The sequence below is a fragment of the Nannobrachium achirus genome (assembly GCF_963921795.1).
Source record: "Nannobrachium achirus genome assembly, chromosome: 19".
NCBI classification, from domain to species: Eukaryota; Metazoa; Chordata; class Actinopteri; order Myctophiformes; family Myctophidae; genus Nannobrachium; species Nannobrachium achirus.
Window position 1 is genome coordinate 59,448,959 of NC_137826.1, and position 23,822 is coordinate 59,472,780.

The 23,822-nt window shown below is 42.7% G+C and overlaps 1 protein-coding gene across 1 annotated transcript; it reads left to right on the forward strand.

Moving 5' to 3' along the window:
* Positions 1-14,010: 14,010 nt before the first annotated feature.
* On the forward strand, positions 14,011-15,147 carry LOC308304115 (E3 ubiquitin-protein ligase TRIM21-like; the record flags this gene model as incomplete). Its single annotated transcript, XM_080748674.1, has 1 exon — positions 14,011-15,147. The coding sequence occupies one exon, from the start codon at positions 14,011-14,013 to the stop codon at positions 15,145-15,147; it is 1,137 nt and encodes a 378-aa protein (XP_080604800.1).
* Between the last annotated feature and the right edge of the window lie 8,675 nt (positions 15,148-23,822).

Consider the following 23,822-nt stretch of genomic DNA (forward strand, 5'->3'; position numbering starts at 1 on the left):
GACTGTCCAAACTGTCAAATATTAAGTAAGCTAGAGGCGAACATTGTGAAAATAGACGATCTACATGCTCACAACGCCTCGCAACGCGAGGCGTTGTGAGCATGTAGATCTGCTATTTTCACAATATTTATCTGTGGAACCGAGTCACACTCATTCTGTGCCACATGACGTCTTTGACGTTTTTTTTGCAAAGGCGTTCAGTGCCAATGACGTCTTTGACGTCTTTTGAGTTTTTTGTAAAAAAAGAAAAAAAAAAAGAAAAAAACATTTTTTTTTTTTTTTTTTTAAAGATGTCAAAATGACCTGGGATCAGAGAGATGCTTTTCTCTGTTTGTGCGTTGGCTCCCTCGTTTAGCTGATTGAGAAAATGTGTGTTCATTCTAGTGGATGGACACTTTTTTTCATTCAAACAGCTCTATCTCTGGAACCATTTGTCTGATTGACAAAATTCTTTTTGCCACTGAATCACATCAACTGTGTCTGTTTCTGTGGGGAAAATAAAAATAAAAAAATAAAGCGCAATAAAGAAAAACATACAAAACCGTGGCACAGCTACCTTGGAGCCATTTTGGCATTTGGCACAGAATGAGTTAAATGTAAAACCTACAATTCCAAGTGCTTGTCAGGGTGGGGGTCCCCAGTTCAAATATGTTTATTTGGGGGGTCACAGCCTAAAAATGTTTGAGAGGGGCATTGACAATTCATCCTTATGACTTCCTATATCTTTTTTAACACTTATGTTGCAATGAGTTTTTCTCTTCAATGTCCCGCGCCATGTTCTCCATAGACCTCCATGTAATTTATAGTGCACGGATTGTGCACGCCCATGCCTAGATGATGCACCACGTGTGTAGATGCTGTTCACAGCTTTCAAACAAAAAAATCTGCTTGGAAATCCGGTTCAGGCATTCATGATTTATGAGCCATTATGTTTTCTTCAGATGTAAACAAACATGGCTGCCATGTTTGAAAGAATGGGTTGGTATGGGGGTTAAACATGCAATTTCGCGATCGCGATCATGCCTAACACATTTCTGGAGGTCCAAAAAAAGTTTTTGAAAAAAAAAAAATGAAAAAAAAAAAAAAAAACGGCCCAAAACTCTGGAAACTCGGGGTTGGCACAGCGGTAGTACCAATACAAACTCGGGAAACTCGGGGTTGGCACCATAAGAGAAAACAATAAAAAATATATATAATAATAATAATAAGTGAATATTCGACTTCGGTGAACAACGTCGAATAGTGACTTTGATATTCGAATATTCTAATATGTGGTGAATGCCCTGGTGTGTGCGTGCTTGCGCTTGCATATCTGCTATGTTCTTAACATGTTAAACCATACAACAATGGTTAAAGAGGTCAGATCTACAGTGACATAGCATTAATGTATGAAAATACAAAACACATGTAGGAATTTAGAAATCAGAGGTTTCTGGTTGTCATGGAGGTTTAGTGTGTTCTGCAGGGGCGTCACACTGGGGGGGAAAGTGGGACTGAGTTACTGGGGCCCAAGGTGGAGGGGCCTTCATTATGTACCTATTGAAAAATAGCAGATCTACAAGCTCACAGCTTGTAGATCTGCTATTTTTTAAAAGTCGTGAAAATGTGTCAAAATCTTTGAATGTATGTATTTTTTTATTTTTTTAAGCGAACATTTGTAACTCAAATTTTGCTTCTGGGGGGATATCTTTTGAGACGGGGGTCCGTGGCCAAATAGCCTACATATCATTTTGAGGGTCCTTCACATGTAAAGGTTTGAGCACCACTGACATATAGAAACATAGGATTTGAAATATTCAAAGCACACATTTTCACGATTTTTCAAAAAATAGCAGATCTACAAGCTCGCAGCGCTGCACTTGGTGCCACGCTTTCAGCTTGTATATCTGCTATTTTTCAAAGCACACAATGTGAGTGAAACCTTGTACCCTGCAGGCCCCAGAGTTTGGTGTCCTGTGGTGTAAATCTGATAAAAGCATAATAAAGCGTGTCGTTTCTTTTATGTTCCCTGGTCGTCATGGATGTTCAGAGCGTCACACATTATTATTCTCTGTGCTTTTATCCTCTCTTTGACAAAAGACGTGTTTCCATTTTGAGAAGATTTAAGCGCAAATAAAGGGTCCACTATCTTCTGCTATTAGTAGATATCATCGCTGCTTAGAATACACATGCGCGTGCGTGCACGTGCGCGTGCGCATGCGTGTGCGTGTGTCCGTCTGGTGTAGATTTATCTCTGTGTTGTGTGAATCAGAGACAGACCCAGAACTCTCTTTGGATTCTGACAGAATATTTCTTGAAAAATCATGGACATTCTTAGAATTTGAAAATATTTCAAATCCTTCTAAGTTTTTTCTTTTTTTTTGGAAAAACCTGTGTTTCTATTTCAGTGGTGCTCAAACCTTTTCATATGAAGGACCCCCAAGATGATATGTATATATGTAGTTCCAGGGACCCCCACCCCAGAAGCAAAATTTGTGTTGCAAATGTTTGCTTAAAAAATACATATCTTCAAAGATTTGCACACATTTTCACAACTTTTCACAGAGTGCCGTGCTGTGAGCTTGTATATCTGCTATTTTTCAATAGACAAAGTACAAAATAATTAAGGCCCCTGTGTGTGTGTGTGTGTGTGTGTGTGTGTGTGTGTGTGTGTGTGTGTGTGTGTGTGTGTGTGTGTGTGTGCGTGCGTGCGTGCGTGCGTGCGTGCGTGCGTGCATACGTGCGTGTCGGTGCTTAATGGAGTGTGAATAATGGTTTCAAAGAGAAGACATCTGGCCTCTCCTGGTGTTGCTAAAAATGATTCCGACGACTCTCCACAAACAACAACAAACAGCTGGGTCTTTTGCTTCCCTTTGTTTGTTTTCTTGTAAAAATTAACGTTTTGTTCATAATTATGATTGCGAGCGGAGGCTGCTCCTGTATGCTGCTGATGTATTTAGAGGCTACTTCCATTTGAATGACTTGAAGTGGCAATATTTAATTAACTGTTTTTAATTAATGAAATGTAATTATGTCCTATCTGTATAGTAGAGTATGTTAATACAATGTAACTTATACAATCTGTATGGTAGAGCATGTTAATATAATATAACTTATATAATATGTATGGTAGAGTATGTTAATATAATATAATTTATATAATCTGTATGGTAGAGTATGTTAATACAATATAACTTATATAATCTGTACGGTAGAGTGTTAATACAATATAACTTATACAATATGTATGGTAGAGTATGTATGTTATATTTAAAAATATATTTAGTATAATTTTAAAGTCTAAGTACATCGTTATTTTCAGTCATGTTCTAACCAAAATGGCTATTATCTCTAGCCTGACACTCAGCCTGAATTGACATTTCGTTTCACTTCATTATTCAGTCTGAACTCGCTTCCCCCCAGGGCGTTTGCAGGGATGGGCGTTGCCAAAAAGAGGCAGTCTTCAGCGATTGGTTCACCGACCAACACATGACATAGTGTTGTTATCATGGTTGTTATGTGTGATTGGCTAGTGGCTAGCCTGTTGCTTGCTAGTGCTACTTGCTAACCAAAGAAACAGTCAGAATAGGAGCACTACGAACTAGTAATCAAACACAACATAACATGCCTGCTATTGGTGTTTCATAGCGAGATCGATACGATCGCATTTTACCGCAATTTACCGCATTTTATCGCGGCGCGATGCACGGTACGGTACGGCGGCGGCGCTGGTGTACTTGGAAACACACATGAGTTCTGGGAAACCCCCACCCACGCTGATCACAAGACGCTGATTCACGACGCTGATTCGCCGATCGGATTTTCAACCGAGGCAGGCCTCCTCAATGAGAACGATTCTAGACCTGAATCGCCGAAACAAAAAAAATAAAGGGGTGTGGCTTGCGATTCAGGGTCTGGAACTAGGCTATATTATCTCACTTTCCTCGCAACATAATCGCTAAAATATGCCATAAATATAAGGAGTGAAAATTAGGAATATAATAATGCAGGCGTGCCTCGGATGAAAAAAATATTTATAGGGGTGCCCCGAGCCAAAAAGGTTTGGGAACCCCTGAGTTAAAGCATAGTATAAAGTAACAATGCGTAATAATGCGTTCCATGTCTCAATGGTTTTAATAGTAGAGGGTACTCCTGCTCCCATAGACATACTGTACATGCATTATGAGTTATGATGGTATTATTGTGGAGTAATCCCTCAAGACAGATTCATGCTAACAGCAGAATCTTCCAGCACCACTGCCTTAAACAAGGGGTCTTCAACAGGGGGTCCGGGACCCCTAGGGGGTCCCCAGAGTTACGACAGGGGTCCTCCAAATCATTGAGTGATAGAAACCTTTTTTTCTCCTTTTCTATATATCAGGGTACTATACTAAGGGGTCCTTGGCCTGAAAACGTTGAAGACCCCTGATGTAATAGTGTTGTTTTGTTAGTAGGGGGAAAAAACACCCAGACATTTATCTAAGCCTAAGTGGGGAAAACAACAAATATACAGTCTTTAAAAAGAGTGTCCTTTCATGTGCCATAAATAATAAACCATAGTTTAGAAGTCAGGTTAAATGCAATAAACAGTACAACAGACAACATAATGGTCCTTATTAAATCAGAAGGAAGTCACCAGTAAACAGAAGTGCATTGTGTGAATTCAACTGTCAGACATTGTCAACCTCAACCTCAGAGCTCAACCTCAACCTCAACCTCATTGTGTGAATTCAACTGTCAGACATTGTCAACCTCAACCTCAGAGCTCTTTGTTCTCTGTTGTGTATCGGAAACAGATTCCTGCATTGGATGTTATGCTGTATTATCTCATCTTAAGCACCAGGATGTTATGCTGTATTATCTCATCTTAAGCACCAGGATGTTATGCTGTATTATCTCATCTTAAGCACCAGGATGTTATGCTGTATTATCTCATCTTAAGCACCAGGATGTTATGCTGTATTATCTCATCTTAAGCACCAGGATGTTATGCTGTATTATCTCATCTTAAGCACCAGGATGTTATGCTGTATTATCTCATCTTAAGCACCAGGATGTTATGCTGTATTATCTCATCTTAAGCACCAGGATGTTATGCTGTATTATCTCATCTTAAGCACCAGCTCTTATGCCTTAAAGGATGTTATGCTGTATTATCTCATCTTAAGCACCAGCTCTTATGCCTTAAAGGATGTTATGCTGTATTATCTCATCTTAAGCACCAGCTCTTATGCCTTAAAGGATGTTATGCTGTATTATCTCATCTTAAGCACCAGCTCTTATGCCTTAAAGGATGTTATGCTGTATTATCTCATCTTAAGCACCAGCTCTTATGCCTTAAAGGATGTTATGCTGTATTATCTCATCTTAAGCACCAGGATGTTATGCTGTATTATCTCATCTTAAGCACCAGGATGTTATGCTGTATTATCTCATCTTAAGCACCAGGATGTTATGCTGTATTATCTCATCTTAAGCACCAGGATGTTATGCTGTATTATCTCATCTTAAGCACCAGGATGTTATGCTGTATTATCTCATCTTAAGCACCAGGATGTTATGCTGTATTATCTCATCTTAAGCACCAGGATGTTATGCTGTATTATCTCATCTTAAGCACCAGCTCTTATGCCTTAAAGGATGTTATGCTGTATTATCTCATCTTAAGCACCAGCTCTTATGCCTTAAAGGATGTTATGCTGTATTATCTCATCTTAAGCACCAGCTCTTATGCCTTAAAGGATGTTATGCTGTATTATCTCATCTTAAGCACCAGCTCTTATGCCTTAAAGGATGTTATGCTGTATTATCTCATCTTAAGCACCAGCTCTTATGCCTTAAAGGATGTTATGCTGTATTATCTCATCTTAAGCACCAGCTCTTATGCCTTAAAGGATGTTATGCTGTATTATCTCATCTTAAGCACCAGCTCTTATGCCTTAAAGGATGTTATGCTGTATTATCTCATCTTAAGCACCAGGATGTTATGCTGTATTATCTCATCTTAAGCACCAGGATGTTATGCTGTATTATCTCATCTTAAGCACCAGGATGTTATGCTGTATTATCTCATCTTAAGCACCAGGATGTTATGCTGTATTATCTCATCTTAAGCACCAGGATGTTATGCTGTATTATCTCATCTTAAGCACCAGGATGTTATGCTGTATTATCTCATCTTAAGCACCAGGATGTTATGCTGTATTATCTCATCTTAAGCACCAGGATGTTATGCTGTATTATCTCATCTTAAGCACCAGGATGTTATGCTGTATTATCTCATCTTAAGCACCAGGATGTTATGCTGTATTATCTCATCTTAAGCACCAGGATGTCATGCTGTATTATCTCATCTTAAGCACCAGGATGTTATGCTGTATTATCTCATCTTAAGCACCAGGATGTTATGCTGTATTATCTCATCTTAAGCACCAGGATGTTATGCTGTATTATCTCATCTTAAGCACCAGGATGTTATGCTGTATTATCTCATCTTAAGCACCAGGATGTTATGCTGTATTATCTCATCTTAAGCACCAGGATGTTATGCTGTATTATCTCATCTTAAGCACCAGGATGTTATGCTGTATTATCTCATCTTAAGCACCAGGATGTTATGCTGTATTATCTCATCTTAAGCACCAGCTCTTATGCCTTAAAGGATGTTATGCTGTATTATCTCATCTTAAGCACCAGCTCTTATGCCTTAAAGGATGTTATGCTGTATTATCTCATCTTAAGCACCAGCTCTTATGCCTTAAAGGATGTTATGCTGTATTATCTCATCTTAAGCACCAGCTCTTATGCCTTAAAGGATGTTATGCTGTATTATCTCATCTTAAGCACCAGCTCTTATGCCTTAAAGGATGTTATGCTGTATTATCTCATCTTAAGCACCAGCTCTTATGCCTTAAAGGATGTTATGCTGTATTATCTCATCTTAAGCACCAGCTCTTATGCCTTAAAGGATGTTATGCTGTATTATCTCATCTTAAGCACCAGCTCTTATGCCTTAAAGGATGTTATGCTGTATTATCTCATCTTAAGCACCAGGATGTTATGCTGTATTATCTCATCTTAAGCACCAGGATGTTATGCTGTATTATCTCATCTTAAGCACCAGGATGTTATGCTGTATTATCTCATCTTAAGCACCAGGATGTTATGCTGTATTATCTCATCTTAAGCACCAGGATGTTATGCTGTATTATCTCATCTTAAGCACCAGGATGTTATGCTGTATTATCTCATCTTAAGCACCAGGATGTTATGCTGTATTATCTCATCTTAAGCACCAGGATGTTATGCTGTATTATCTCATCTTAAGCACCAGGATGTTATGCTGTATTATCTCATCTTAAGCACCAGGATGTTATGCTGTATTATCTCATCTTAAGCACCAGGATGTTATGCTGTATTGTCTCATCTTAAGCACCAGGATGTTATGCTGTATTGTCTCATCTTAAGCACCAGGATGTTATGCTGTATTATCTCATCTTAAGCACCAGGATGTTATGCTGTATTATCTCATCTTAAGCACCAGGATGTTATGCTGTATTGTCTCATCTTAAGCACCAGGATGTTATGCTGTATTATCTCATCTTAAGCACCAGGATGTTATGCTGTATTATCTCATCTTAAGCACCAGGATGTTATGCTGTATTATCTCATCTTAAGCACCAGGATGTTATGCTGTATTATCTCATCTTAAGCACCAGGATGTTATGCTGTATTATCTCATCTTAAGCACCAGGATGTTATGCTGTATTATCTCATCTTAAGCACCAGGATGTTATGCTGTATTATCTCATCTTAAGCACCAGGATGTTATGATGTATTATCTCATCTTAAGCACCAGGATGTTATGCTGTATTATCTCATCTTAAGCACCAGCTCTTATGCCTTAAAGGAGTAGTTCACCCCAAAACGACTTTTTTTCTATTGATTACTCATGCCATGGAGAGTAGAGTTCAATAATATTTTTAGTTTTTTGTCACATTCCTGAGACAAAAATGTGATAACAATAAATTTACCCCCATTCGTTCCGGATGGTGACCCGTTTCAATGTGTCATTTTGGGGGTGAACTACTCCTTTAAAGAGGTGGTGCCATGATTTCCCCCCCCCCCCCCCCTCTAAAACATGATTATCAGGTATTATGATTATACTAGGAGGAAGATTTATTTCTCCAAAAAAGTGTACAGAAAGAATCAAAATTATGTTTTTATGTGGCCACACCCACCAGTTCATTGGTAAGCGTGGTTGTCATGATGGGTGGTGACCCAGCTGAAGTTAGCCACACCCACGTATGTTGGGTGAATGGTAATTAGGGGAGGGGTTGATTCTGTGATGTAATAAGTATGTGTGTTTTTGGACCGGCACGTTTGACCCCACAAGGTGGCAGCCTACAGCTAAAACCCAAATAGAAAGGCAATACATAATTGCTCATATCAACCACACCAGGGGGTCTAACGAAGTACTGTCAACCTCCTAGACACATGAAAACCGGAGAAAGTACAAAACTATGGCACCGCCTCTTTAACTTAAAGGCTTATACTGTCTACATGCTCATGTAGATCGGCTATTTTCACAATTTAAGCCTCTAATATTTTACTATTTGGCCAATGTCTAATTTGTCATTTTAGAGGTATTAAAAAGTCCTTAAATTGTCACATTAGAAAAGTGCATATACCCTCTATACACTTCGTAAGTAAGTTAATCATCTGGGGATCCCCCCAAAATAATGTGGGGACCCCCCTGGGGTCCGACCCACAGGTTGAGAACCACTGTTCTAACCATAGACTGTAGAAAAATATGGACGAAGCGAAGCCATTGGTTTCTATGCAGCGCAAATGGCCCTTTCTACCCCTTGGAATGGGTGTTGCCATCATACAATTGTAAAGGCATCAGAGATGCTATTGGCTTACAACGGTCACGTGCAATGCAGGGATACATGGGAGAATGTGATCGGAGCCTCCCGAAATACAGCACACGAAGAAGAACACAACCGGCTGGTATTAATTTAGTTGGCCACGCCCCCCCGCAACTTTATCATTTATTTTAAAATACATTGGACCACATTTCGACAAAACAAATATGATGGTGATTGAAAGGCAATTTTTAACTAGCGATAGGAACCATACAGTATTCATGAAAATGTTAATTAAGGTTAGAAAACGAAAGGGGAAAATGAATGGGATCCAATGGTGGGCAATTCTTTTTGCGATCGGCCGGGGGGGAAAACAGTGCAACTAGCGGCCAATCATAGGAAGTTTTAGTTCCGTATTGGAGTCATTTTAAATCGGCAGAACTATGCCCCTGTTTCTAACCAATAGAGTCTGTTTGTAACCGCCCCCTTGGGAGAAAAAACAAAGCCCAGAGAAGAGCCAGACTAATATCCATATTGTCTGGCTGTGCCAGGCTATTTTAGTTGTGTGTTTACTGTGATGGATCCGTCTTGAGAACAGAGTTCCAGCCTATCATTTAAGCCCTCGCGGCGCGCAGAGAGCGGCACAGAATAGCGGATCTACAAGCTCACAGCGGTCTCATCCGCACACAGTTTTGTTCGCCGTGATTATTTGTAGATTAAATGTCTTGTCTTGCAGCAGCTCGCACGCACGCGCGCGCGCACGCACGCACGCACGCACACACGCACGCACGCACACACACACACACACACACACACACGCAGGAGGCAGAATGAACTGAAACCGGCACTTCCCCCACAAAAAACGACAGATGTGTGTAAACAAATAATTGGCCTTTAGATGGCAAGTGTGTGTGTGTGTGTGTGTGTGTGTGTGTGTGTGTGTGTGTGTGTGTGTGTGTGTGTGTGTGTGTGTGTGTGTGTGTGTGTGTGTGTGTGTGTGTGTGTGTCTGTGTGTCTGTGTATGTGTGTGTGCGTGTGGGTGCACATGCGCGTGCGTTTGTGTGTGCTCAAGCAGATCTTTATTTAAACATCCGCAGATGACGACACACACACACACACACACACACACACACACACACACACACACACACACACACACACACACACACACACACACACACACACACACACACTGCGGGGCAGACAGCTGGGGACATCCACACACATACTGTCACCCAGAGGCTCTCAACCTGAGGTCTGGGGACCACCTGGGGCCCCCCTGGGGATAAGAGGTGGTCCCATGTGTTGTTGTTGCTGCTACACTCTCACAGCCCTAGAGACGAGCGTTGAGAGACAGTGCTCTACCCCGCAGCCTTCTGTGTGTCTGTAGCCGTGTGTGTGTGTGTGTGTGTGTGTGTGTGTGTGTGTGTGTGTGTGTGTGTGTGTGTGTGTGTGTGTGTGTGTGTGTGTGTGTGTGTGTGTGTGTGTGTCCTACAGGCCAAGGACCCCTTAGCTGAGAGAGAAATGAAGCAGGGACCCCCAGTCATATTCTATATTATAGTTTCATTGTTTGACAGCACAATCATCAGTGTATTTTTGATTCATGTCAGTTTGTGTTTTCAGATATTTAACCACTTGAACCGTCAATACTTAATAAACTTGACCTTTCACTCTGTACTTAGTCTGCTCTTTTTCCCCTCTACACCAAACCTCTTTGCCGAAAATAGCCGATCTACAAGCTCACAACGTCTCGCAGCGCGAGGCGTTGTGAGCTTGAAGATCTATATTTTTGGCTAAATTTCTCAGAATATGGACATCAGGGTTCAAGTGGTTAATATAAAAAAAGGAGAAAAAAGGTTTCTATCACACAAAGATTTGGAGGACCCCCTTTAGTAACTCTGAGGACCCCCGAGGGGTCCCGGACCCCCTGTTGAAGACCCCTGCGCTATACATATGCAAGACGACCCAAATTATACTGTACTAGTTAAACACTCCCATGCATGCACACACACACACACACACACACACACACACACACACACACACACACACACACACACACACACGCGCAGTCGCGCACGCCTGCAAACAACAGATTTTAATTGGCTGGCAGGCAGGGGGGAAAATAAAAGTTACCTTTAAATATAAATCCATGAATGTCTCTTTGTCTATCTGTGCTGGTTATTACGTTGTTAAATTACAGTAAAAAAATGGTCTCTTTAACAAGGTATTATAATTATATTCTCCACACTTTTATTCTCCCCATCTTGACAGAATGGTATATTCCCAGGTTCTGCAGGTCAGCTGCACAGGTGCAATGCATTATTGTTAATTGTGGCAGGTTTACTAACATGCCAAGTTTATAGCTGCCATATCCAGCCCAAGAAACCGTAGAAACGGGGGGAAAAAATAGAATGTACTTCCTAAAATAAATGTATCATGACTGTTGCGAAGGTATGGCAACATGACTGGTGTCTTCGCGCGCGTGCAAGACACCAGTCAAGTTGCCATACCTTAGCTTTTTCTGAACTGACGCCACCGCTGGCAGGTTGCCATTAGCAACGGCTGCAGGCGTGGTGAAACGGGTCAGGAAGTTGTGGCTGTGTTTGCAGCGTGGGTGTAAAGGTCAGGTAAAGGTCGCGCTAAAGGTCAGAACACACGCAGCGAGTTGACCTCACATTTCATAAGGTCAGGAAGAACTTCCATTATTGATTATGTAGACCGTAACAGGGGGGCTCCCCTGAAAGCGGTGTGTATAGATTTCAGACAGGAGGTCCCCGACCACAGAAAACAGTGAGATCCTTAACCCTCACGGTGTACACTTTTTATGTCACAGGCAAGGCCGTTAAAGCTATACTGTGTAAGTTGCTCACCTAGAGGTCAGTAGCTCTATAGCAAACCGCGGTCGCGTCCGCGTCTTTCGGCCGTTTTTTCGCCGCGGACCACCCCCACGTCTGCCTCCACCTCGCCGAGATCTATCTTTAGAGGGGTCCCTGGTTCCTGTGCGTTCAGGCATTCCGGAGAAACGGACTCCTTCGCCGAGTAAATGCTGTTGTTATGTTGAGGCAAGCTACACGGGCGCCTACAAATATGGCCGCCGTATTGTGATAGCGACCCCACTTCAAGATGCGCTGTGATTGGCCGGCAGTGTATAACCCTCGCTGTGATTGGCCGGTAGTGTATGATGACGCAATTTTGCCGCGAAATTCTCCCCCCCTCACGGCTCATAGACATATAAAGAGAAGGCTTCAGAAGCTGAAAATAACGGAGTGGGTGTTCTAAAACTTTAGCGATTTAACAGTTAGGACAATTTTAAGATTTGTTTTATAAAAAAAGTTACATGGTATAACTTTAAGGTCCTCAAAGGATTCTTACGAGACGACCTGTCCTACTCTGTCCAGAGAAACGTACTGATGCTCACCACTAAAGACTAAAAATATGAAGTGTGAGCTTTTATCAGTAATGTAAAAGCCGTGTGGAATTCAGATGCTCACAGATGGGCATTGCTTCTTCTCTCCTAAAGAATACCAAGTCTATTTATCCTTATAGTACTATAAAATTCAGAAAATGTGGCTTTTTGGAAGTTTAAAAATGTCCTTTTATTTGCTCAGCAGTATTACACATGTGTATTTAACAATACAAATGCAAATACAAAAAGAATAGAAATGAAAGCAATCAGGATTTACCAATGACTTAAATTAGGCTAAAATAATTCCGAATTTAGATTTAAAAGCAGAAGGTTCCGTTAGATTTTAGCCTTAGTTACAGGCCAGACTAAATTTGATAATTCCAAAAATGTATAATACATAACACCAAATAGGCTTAATCTCAAAATAGAGAAATGTATCTCTTTTAATGTAAGTCAATTTTACCTTCCTCCATGTGGAACCAACTGCTTGACATCTGAGCAAAGTGCAAGAGAAGAATCCCCCAAAAAGAGCGCAAAGGGGCCAAGGACCTGGGCAGGGCCCTAAGCCCTCCAGGTCCTCCAAAAATCCTCCAAAAACCTTAAAAGATGCTCTTGTGTGAGCCATTATATACGGCAGCACGCTCTCCGGGAAGTTCCCCAGACATGAATATGTGTACGTGCGTAGGTGTGTACGTAGGTGTGCGCACACGTGCAGACACAGACACTACACACACACACACACACACACACACACACACACACACACACACACACACACACACACACACACACAAAAACACACACACACACACACACACACACACACACACACACACACACACACACACACACACACACACACACACACACACACACACACACACAAAATAAGAAAACTTAATTTGCATCTTTTTCAGACATGGCCATATCTGAGGTATGCACTGATAGGTGATGGAAATAGACATGGCATGTACGCACCATTTTTTAGAACAAGGCATCTTAACTTCTCAAAAATACAGGCTATATGTCACGTACGTGACGTATGTACTTCAAACACAGGAAATGCATAACCACAAAGAGGCTTCTAAAGGCTTGCAAACTTTCCAGCGCATCTCAGCAGTCATTTCAAACAGTCAATATTGTTCCTTCTTTGAGTTGTTCAACATAAATAATGTTCTTTTACATTTCACTATGTCCAACAGTTCACAACCTTTTCTATATCAAGCAGTGACTAAAGTACATTACCTTATATGGACATCACTGACATCATATTATAATGAGGTCATGTTTGATGACATGAGCATTGACTCAAGACTTAAAAGCTGATCACACAGAGTGGGAGGGGCTTCAGTCAAAGAGACCACATAGAGTTACAGACTGAAAGAGTTGGTATTGTATCATAGAAAGACCCTTAGAGCTTATTATTCTGCTGTTGTAAAGTCACACATCACTGCTTCAGGACGCCGCAGAAGACTACAGTTAAGTCTATACAATATAGTTGCAGTGTTTCACTCTTTGACTTTTATTCAGCATTCAGAAATGGCCTCTGCCAGCATTCCAGTCTCTGAAGATCACTTCCTGTGTTCTATCTGTACGGAGGTGTTCACTGATCCAGTCTCCACTCCATGTGGACACAACTACTGCAAAGCATGCATCACACATTACTGGGACACCAGTGATGTGTGCAAGTGTCCACTGTGTCAAGAGACCTTCTACAACAGACCAAAAGTATCTGTCAATACCTTTATTTCTGAGATGGTCGATCAGTTCAGGAGTCACAAGTTGAAAGAAGAATATGAAGCAAAGACAGAGGCTGAAGTTCAACAGATGATCCAGAAGAGACAAGAGAAGATTCACCAGATCCAACACTCAGTAGAGCTCAGCAAGAAAGATGCAGACAGAGAGAGAGCAGACAGTGTGCAGGTCTTCACTGTTCTGATCAACTGTATTGAGAGAAGCCAGGCTGAGCTCATTGATGTGATTGAAGAGAAGCAGAAAACAACAGAGAAACAGGCTGAAGGCTTCATTAAAGAGCTTCAATTGGAAATCACTCAGTTGGAGAAGAGAAGCTCTGAGCTAAAGCAGCTCTCAAACACTGAAGACAACCTCCACCTCCTCCACAACATCTCAGCCATCAACACCCCTCCACCCACCAAGGACTGGACAAAGGTCAATGTCCATCAGACTTCACATGTTGGGACAATGAGGACAGCTGTGGCTCAGCTGGAGAAGACACTCAGTCAAGAGATGAAGAAGCTGTGTGATGCTGAGCTGAGGAGGATCCAGCAATATGAGGTGGATGTGACTCTGGATCCTGATACAGCACATCCCTACCTCATCCTGTCTGAGGATGGGAGACAAGTGAGTGATGGAAACGTAAGGAAGAATCTGCCTGACAACACAGAGAGATTCTCTAGAAATGTCAATGTCTTAGGAAAACAGAGCTTCTCCTCAGGAAGGTTTTACTATGAGGTTCAGGTTGCAGGGAAGACCGAGTGGAGGTTAGGAGTGGCCAGAGAGTCCATCGACAGGAAAGTAAACAAACTTTGTCCCAAAGATGGTTTCTGGACTATAGTGTTGTGGAATGGAAACAAGTACAAGGCTTATGCTGATGCTGCTGTCCTCCTCCCTGTCAGAGAGGAGCTCCAGAAAGTGGGAGTGTTTGTGGATTATGAGGAGGGTCTGGTCTCCTTTTATGATGTGGAGGCCAGAGTTCATCTCTACTCTTTCACTGGCTGCTCCTTCACTGAGAAACTCTTTCCATTCTTCAGTCCATGTCTTAATGCTGGTGGTAGAAACTCTGCTCCTCTGATCATCTCTCCTGTCAACATGGACACTGAGCTTCGGGAGGACGGTGGGAACATGTTCCCTCCATCTTCAAAAAGAAGATGAACATGACGTCTCCTCCAGTACATTATGTAAAACAATCACACCCAGTGTGAAGAGAGCGGTGCAATTTATGAGTTAATTACTTGCGCCAGCAGAGCGTGCAAGTACTACGTTTGTCCGTGTATTGTTGTATGTTTGTATGTATGTATGCAGATATGTTGGTGTCTGCCCATGTTTAAGCCCGTAGCCCAATCAGGGACCGGCATTTCTGGCAACATCGTCATTAACAGCCAATGAGGGACCAGCAGAACAGGTGATCCGTCGCACTTTGGCAAGTGGCGAGGAATCTTGCTCCTATCTGTCCCCAGCCAGGTCCTGACCAGAGTCATCCTGGAGAGATTGAAGGAAGTTGCCCTCTCTTGCCCTCGACAAGAGACATCGCTACTCTGCGAATCACAATCGAACAGTCCATTGAATGGCAGTCTTCTCTCTACCTAACATTCGTGGACTTTGAGAAGGCAATTTGACAGTTTGTACAGAGAGACTATCTGGAAGGTGATGCAACACTGTGGACTCCCTCAGAAATTCTTTAACATCATCCAACACCTGTATGAGGACTCCAACTGCCACATTATCTAAAGCTAACTTGCCCTCTTGCAGTTAAGACCGGGGTCAGACAAAGGCTACATGTTGTCACCAACCATCTTCTTGATGGCCATCGACTGGATCATGAGAAAGACAACCATGGCCAGTAAAACAGGCATCCAGTGGACCTTCACCAAACAACTTGAAGACCTGGACTTTGCAGATGATGTCTGTCTTCTTTCGCACAAACACGAACACACACAGTCCAAGCTAACAGGGTTAGGGTTAACCCTAACCCTAACACTAACCTTCTCTCTGTAGAGGCAGCAAAAACTGGCCTAAAGATAAATGTGAAGAAGACCGAGGCAACGAGGCTAAACAACAAACAGGAACTCCAAGTCCAACTACAAGAAGTCACTGTCGGAGTGGAGACATGTCGGAATGGAGAGCAGTCACCGGTGGATCAGATGATGACGTCAAATGCAAAATAAACAAGGCCAGACACGCTTTCACCACACTGTGACGCAGATGTTGGAGCTTAGCTCCTTCCAGGAACACCGCTCTAAAATAAATCCTGCATATATTTAATATAAGTCAAGTCCACATGTGTGTGTTAATATAAATTAGGAAGAAAAAAATAGTGTGAAGTGAGTGGTGCTGATGGTGATGATAGACCCCAGGGACGTGCTGGCCATTGGGAAAAGCGGGACAACTCCCGAACGGCTGGTTCATTCCCGGACGGTTCAGGCCGGCCATTAGAAAAAAATTAAATGTCTCTCCATTTTGGGGGCTGGGCGGCCAACAAAGTAAATCGTCACCTGTCGGGCAGAAACCTTGTATCTCCAAGTTTCAAATTTATATTTTTTTTCGCAAAGCAAAACCCTGCTTCATCATACAAGGCCGTCGCACAAAAGTAGTGAAAAAGTAGTGAAAACGCCTCGCACTTGTGTGCTTGTAGATCGGCTGTTTTCACTAGTTTAAATCATTTTTAAAATGTACAAAACAAACGGTTTTGGACATAAAAGGTTTTCCACCCGACAACGACGAAATATAACTCATGTACAGTAATTGGCCCACTGGCTTGTCACTTGTCATGATCTGAAATAGCAAATCTTTGAGTAGCAGCAGCAGCGCTATAGAGAGAGATCTCTCTCTATAGCGTGCAATGAGGGCCTCTCCAACTCTTTTTCCCGGGCTGAATCAGGACCCAGCACGTCCCTGACTGAAGCAGAGGGCACAAGACCGAAGGGGATGGAGGAGCCTCATCGATGGCATATGTTCCTAAGGGAATTTAAAGGCCTACGTAAGTAAGTAAGTAAGGAATTCCACACCTGGGTGGCAGTGTTGTACCATACAATTAACATACAACACGATAGTTACACTAGAGAGTTATGTCAAGTGCATGCGCACACACGCGCGCACGCGCGCACGCACGCACGGACGCACGCACGGACGCACGCACACACGCACGCACGCACGCACGCACACACACACACAACACACTATTACGTGACATTCGTTACGTGACGCAGATACGTATCCCGGTATCAGTGCGTTAGAACAGTGACATCTCAACGAGTGACGGGCTGCACTCCAGAGCTCTGACAACTCCAGACACCCAGGCAGTCGCTTCCCTTTATTTATGTCTCGCTTTGTGAGGAAAGGACAAACGTCTGGCATCCTCCCAGCCCTCGCGCCGAACCGACACAACGCTTGTCCTTTTATTGGCAAGACACGAAGGAAAGAAAATAAGAAAATAATGAATGAGCGGCGACGCAGCCAGCCGTCTCGTAACGAGCGCTGTAGTTTGAGGACCAATTATATGAAGTGTGCTTCCATTCTGCTCGTTAAGGCTTTCTGATTAGCCTGCACAGCAGGTGGAGGGAGGAACCCATCGTTAACGGGACCAATTAAACGCTTGCCTTCCTAAACGCTTCCGTCGCCGGCCGGCGAGGAAACCTCCTAACTCCAGATGTCATACATGAATGGAAACCTCCTAACTCCAGATGTCATACATGAATGCCCTACACCTTCATATTCTACTAAAAGTCCAGCATTCAGAATGCACTTGTGGTGTGAAAGCGGTACTAAATGTGGTACTAAAAAGTATCCAATCCAGAGTAGGTCTGAGCAAGACCAAACAGGGTCAAACACTTCATAATGACTGATGATAATGTGTACTGATTTTTCATTTAGACCACCATTTTAATGCATGATAAAAGATTCTATTGTGTTATAACAACTATTATAATCCATTATAGTTGTTAGGATAGTTGTAATACAAATTTATATTGTATTATAATCATAGTTAAAAGGGTCAATTTGTTTCTTACTGACAGGCGTACCTTTGTGTAATGGAAAATGTAGAAATTGTTATGTGGTGTAGTGTGGTGTAGTGTAGTGTGGTGCTAAAGCTGCAGTCGAAAAGGGGCTTATGTACTAGGGCTTTAATGAAAAAGTTGACAAGTCGACTCAGTCGACTTCATTACACAAGTCGACTCCCACCAGAGAAAGTCGAATATGAAAAATATATATATATATATATACTTTCTATTGTGAAAATAGCAGATCTACATGCTCACAACATCTGGGGACCCCCCAAAATAGTTTGGGGGTCGTGTGTGATGTGATGACGATAAAGTCGACTTGAACTCAAATTTTTACTGAGTCGAGTCGACTTGCAAAAATCACAAGTCGTTAACACCCTATTATGTACAGGCAGCTGTTCATTTCAGTAACATGGAAAGAGTCACTACATAATTATATTGTCTATGTAACAGGGAGCTGTTCATTTCAGCACCATGTTCATTTCAGTAACATGGACAGAGTCACTGCATCTACTGTGTGTTCATTTCATCACCATGGACAGAGTCACTACATCTACTGTGTGTTCATTTCAACAACATGGACAGAGTCACTACATCTACTGTGTGTTCATTTCAGTAACATGGACAGAGTCACTACATCTACTGTCTGTTCATTTCATCACCATGGACAGAGTCACTACATCTACTGTGTGTTCATTTCAACACCATGGACAGAGTCACTACATCTACTGTCTGTTCATTTCATCACCATGGACAGAGTCACTGCATCTACTGTCTGTTCATTTCAACACCATGGACAGAGTCACTACATCTACTGTCTGTTCATTTCAGTACTAGTCACTACATCACCAAGTACAGCATTAGGTCTCAAACTTTTACGTACCCAGGACCCCGTAAAATGAAGCTTGCAGGGCGGCATGGATAACGCACCGAGAGCTTGTAGATCGGCTATATTTATACAGACAAGCCAACATGGAAATGGATAAAATGGTTAAAGATGGGGTTTTGCAAGAATCTGCCTCAAGGTGGCGCTAGAAGAGGGCCATGTGAGAAATGAGGGGGTTGTGGTTTGGCAGCCAAGGAGTGTGTGTGCAAAGTTTGGCATGGAACGGGGCAACGGTGGCGGATATATGAGAAGGGCAAAAGTGTGACATGTGACTGACTGACAGACAGACTGACTGACAGCCGGAGGAGGTTTTGATAGCAACTGCAACCTTACGGTCACAATAACACGGTAGATACACTAGCGAGTTATGTCACTCACGCACACAACCCCCCCCCCCCCCCCCCAAACATGATTATCAGGTATGATTATACTAGGAAGAAGATTTTTTCGAAAAAGGGTACAGAAAGAGTTAAAATGTGTTGGCCACACCCACCAGTTCATTACGTATGCCTGGTTGTCATGGTGGGTGGTGACCCAGCTGAAGTTAGCCACACCCACAGTGTTGGGTGAATGGTAAAAGGGGAGGGGATGATTATATGATGTAATTGTATCTGTGTTTTTGGATCGGCACTTTTGACCCACAAGGTGACAGCCTCCAGGAAGAAACCCCAAATACTAAGGGAATACATAATTGCTCATAACAACCACACCAGGGGGTCTAATGAAGTACTGTCAACCTCCTAGAAAACATGAAAACCAGAAAAAGTACAAAACTATGGCACCGCCTCTTTAAGATGATTGTGATGCTATGTTAAAAACTTTTGCTGACTAACTAGATTTTCTTTCTTCTCTCCAAACCAGGACAAAATCTTCCTTATTATGGACATTTCTCTGTCCCTCCCAGCCACATCCTCTGGCACCAGTAAAACATGGGGCGTCCACAGCGGTGTACCATTTCACCCCCGGTGGCTCCAATCGGGATGGCGTATCTGTAAATAATTGACTATCTTTGACTATATCTAACAGGGAGCTGTCCGTTTCAGCACCAGTCAAAGAGCCTGGCTAGCTGCTTATATCAGCACCATGGACAGAGTTACAGTACGGAGGGGCGTCATCTAGACCAGGGGTTCTCAACATGTGGGTCGGGACCCCCAGGGGGGTCTCTAGCTCTGGTCCATCGCGTCACCTCCAGTGACGCTCTGACGGACCCGTCGGCAAATGAATAGACCGCGTTTTCTCAGCTCCTACGAGTGCTCAACTTCAGTCAAAATAAACAAAACTACTTCACTACTCACCAAACCAAAGGTAGTTTTGCGTTGTTGAAAGTCTATTCTCCACGGTGGTGAGCCCCTCAGCACCCCGCCCAATCTGTAAAATACACTATTTTTGGCATGAAATAAAGTGCATCCAACTCGACCGCCGCTTATTTCCGGGTTGTGAACCGTTGTATCTGCGGTGGCCGCTGGGTGGCTCGAGGTGGGTGCGTTTTATTTCATGACAACAATAATGTATTTTACAGACACTCAAAGCAGTCATACAGCTGCAATGCTGGTGAGTTTAATGCAGTTGTTTAATGCAGTCAGACAGGACTTTTCAGTTTGGATGTTTGGGCTGTCAAGGCCAAAACACTACTTGTTTTGCCACTCAGTAGGCGTTCCCGCATCACTTCCGAGTATGATGATGTCACACGCCCCGCCTCCATATGGAGAGAAGAGCTTTAATGTCTGACAGCGTGGATATAAAACCTTATAAACAAAATAAAACAAAATAAAACAATATAAAACCACCAACATGCATGCGTCCGTCCCCAGGAAGCTAGCGATGCTACGGTGACCCGCAGCGCTAATTAAACTGTTTAGTTAACATCATGAATTATTCATTAGCAGAGTGCCCCCCCCACACAGCCCCACCCCCAAGGGTGAAATGCCATCCCTGTGTGTGTGTGTGTGTGTGTGTGTGTGTGTGTGTGTGTGTGTGTGTGTGTGTGTGTGTGTGTGTGTGTGTGTGTGTGTGTGTGTGTGTGCATGTGCGTGTGTGTGTGTACGCAGATATGTGCCATGAGCACACGTGAAGGGCTGCACAGATGAGTACAGTATGTTACAAACACGTGTGTGTGTGTGTGTGTGTGTGTGTGTGTGTGTGCATGCACGTGCACGCACACAGACACACACACACACTCACACACACATACAGGGCGCACACACACAAACGGTGCACGTGCGCACGTGCACACACACACACAGGGCGCACACACACACACACACACACACACATGCTCCTGAATGTAATTTAGACAACTACTGCCTTCTGGTCACGAGTGCAATCAAGCTGAGAACTTGAGCCCCAGCGCACACACACGCACGCACGCACGCACGCACGCACGCACGCACGCACGCACGCACGCACGCACACACACACACACACACACACACACACACACACACACACACACACACACACACACACACACAGACACACACACACACACACACACAGTGTAAAGTGATGTGTATTTTTGTGTCCCTGTAAAAAGTCACACATCGGTCTCTCCAGCTGACAGAACCTGACCTAAATAAATCCTCCTCCTCTCTTCTTCTTCAGTCTGTGCTTCCATGTTTAATACAAGACTTCTTCCTCCTGCAAAACGCCTGCATGCGAGGGACCCCCACATTGGTATTGCACATAAACTCAGCACAAAAACAAAGGAAACTTGACTTGGGTCCATTATATCTCCCCTTTAATAATACCAATTTGTATTTTGTTTTATATAATTATATTTTTTTATCGTTGATTCGTCACCTTTACAACGAGGTACAGCTTGTAAGCATCAGGCATTTGTGGAATGAGCAACACAGCCAAACGTGTGGGTAGCACCGACCAAAAGATTGTTAAAACGTGCTGTTCTTTTGATGTTCACCTTTGTTGCTTGGAGCATTGAATGATTGCACTCTCCCACAGTAAGAAGAAAAAAAAGAAAGAAAAAAAAGAAACTACACATATTGGCCATTTTTACACTTTGTTAATTTTAAGCTCAGTGTCAGGGAAGCCCAAAGCGAGAGTAATTGCCAGCAGAGTAAGTAGTATTACTTATATAATAATACCAGCAGAGTAAGTAGTATTGCAAGCCATTTTGGCAAAGTTTTGGTCAGCAATACCCACACGTTTGGCTGTGTACCTCATGCCTCGAATGCCCGATGCTTACAAGCTGTACCTCGTTATAAAGGCGACGAATAAAACGATACAAATGATATGAAAACACAATACAAATTGGTATTATTAAAGGGGAGATATAATGGACCAAAGTCAAGTTTCCTTTCTTTTTGTGCTGCTTGCTTCAACCAGCACCGAGTGCCGCGCTGCGAGCTTGTAGATCTGCTATTTTTGAAAAAGTTGTGAAAATGTGTGCAAATCTTTGGATATAGTATATTCAAAGCGAACGTTTGTAACTAAATTTTTGCTTCTGGGTGGTCCCTGGAACTAAATATTTTGAGATGGGGGTCCGTGGACAAATACATATCATTTTGGGGGTCCTTCACATGAAAAGGTTTTGAGAATCACTGACATAGTAGTCTCTCAAGAACAGACTAACTGAGCTCCAGTTAAGTGAAAAAGACCTTTTCTTTGACGATGGCTGGCCAGATTGCTGACATAGAAACATAGGTTTTTTCCAAAAACCTTAGACGGGTTCAAAAGACACTTATAGAATCGGGTCAAAAGTCAAATTTTCACGATTTTTCAAAAATAGAAGATCTACAAGCTCGCAGTGCGGCACTCGGTGCCGCGCTGTGAGCTTGTATATCTAATATTTTTTGATAGTTAAAGCATAAAATATTGCGTCATAATGTGTTCAGGCCTTCATTGTGCGATGCTCATTTTGAAAGGAAAACATGCGCAACACTGAGACATGGTCTTGCTCAGGTTTTTGGTTTTAGAAAATGGAATAGAATGGAACACAGAACACACCGTATGAATGACAATGACTCTGGAGAAGGAGCTATTTCTCCTTTTGTAAAATGACTCAGTGTAGGCTGACTTTTTATAGTCAAACATAAAACAGCAGAAAAATATGCAGCCACAAAAATAGTTTTATTTTGGTACATGATTGAGGCATCACGCCTCAGGTTCCTGTCTGGCCGGAGGGCCTCATCTATACCAGCGGTTCCAACCTGTGGGTCGGGACCCCCAGGGGGGTCCCCCCCAAATTATTTTGGTTAACTTAATGTGCAACACTGTTTTCTCACTCAACAGTAAACAAACCAGCATAACGTTTAAGTGTATAGAGGGTATCTGCACATTTCTAACGTGACAATTTAAGGACGTTTTAATAGCTCTAAAATGACAAATTAAACATTGGCCAAATTGTCAAATATTAAGAGGCAGAGATTGTGAAAGTAGCCGATCTACATGCTCACAGCGCCTCGCGTTTTGAGGCGTTGTGAGCCTGTAGATCTGCTATTTTCACAATAGAACCGTGTTATACAAGATGTAATGCCTCAACTCTTAGTGTTCGTCAGGGTGGGGGGGTCCCCAGTTAAAATATGATTATTTTGGGGGTCGCGGCCTGAAAAGGTTGAGAACCACTGATCTATATCACAGGCTATGTTCTGCCTTGCGTGAGTGTGTGGAGCGTTTGGGCACCAAGGTGATTGTGTAATTGAAGGAAGAAGTAAAGTCAGAGTCTAATTCAGCTAAGGGAGGGTGGATCAGCGCAGATTGGTGTCGAGGCCATTCGGTACATGATGTGAAGGGTGTGCAAATTGTGCAGAGTTTTGGTGTGTTAACAATCGTGAAAGACTGTAATACTGTGCTGTAATAATTATGTACTGTACTGTACTGTACTGTACTGTGCTGTGCTGTACTCTACTGTACTGTACTGTACTGTACTGTACTGTAACTGTACTGTACTGTACTGTGCTGTACTGTACTGTAACTGTGCTGTG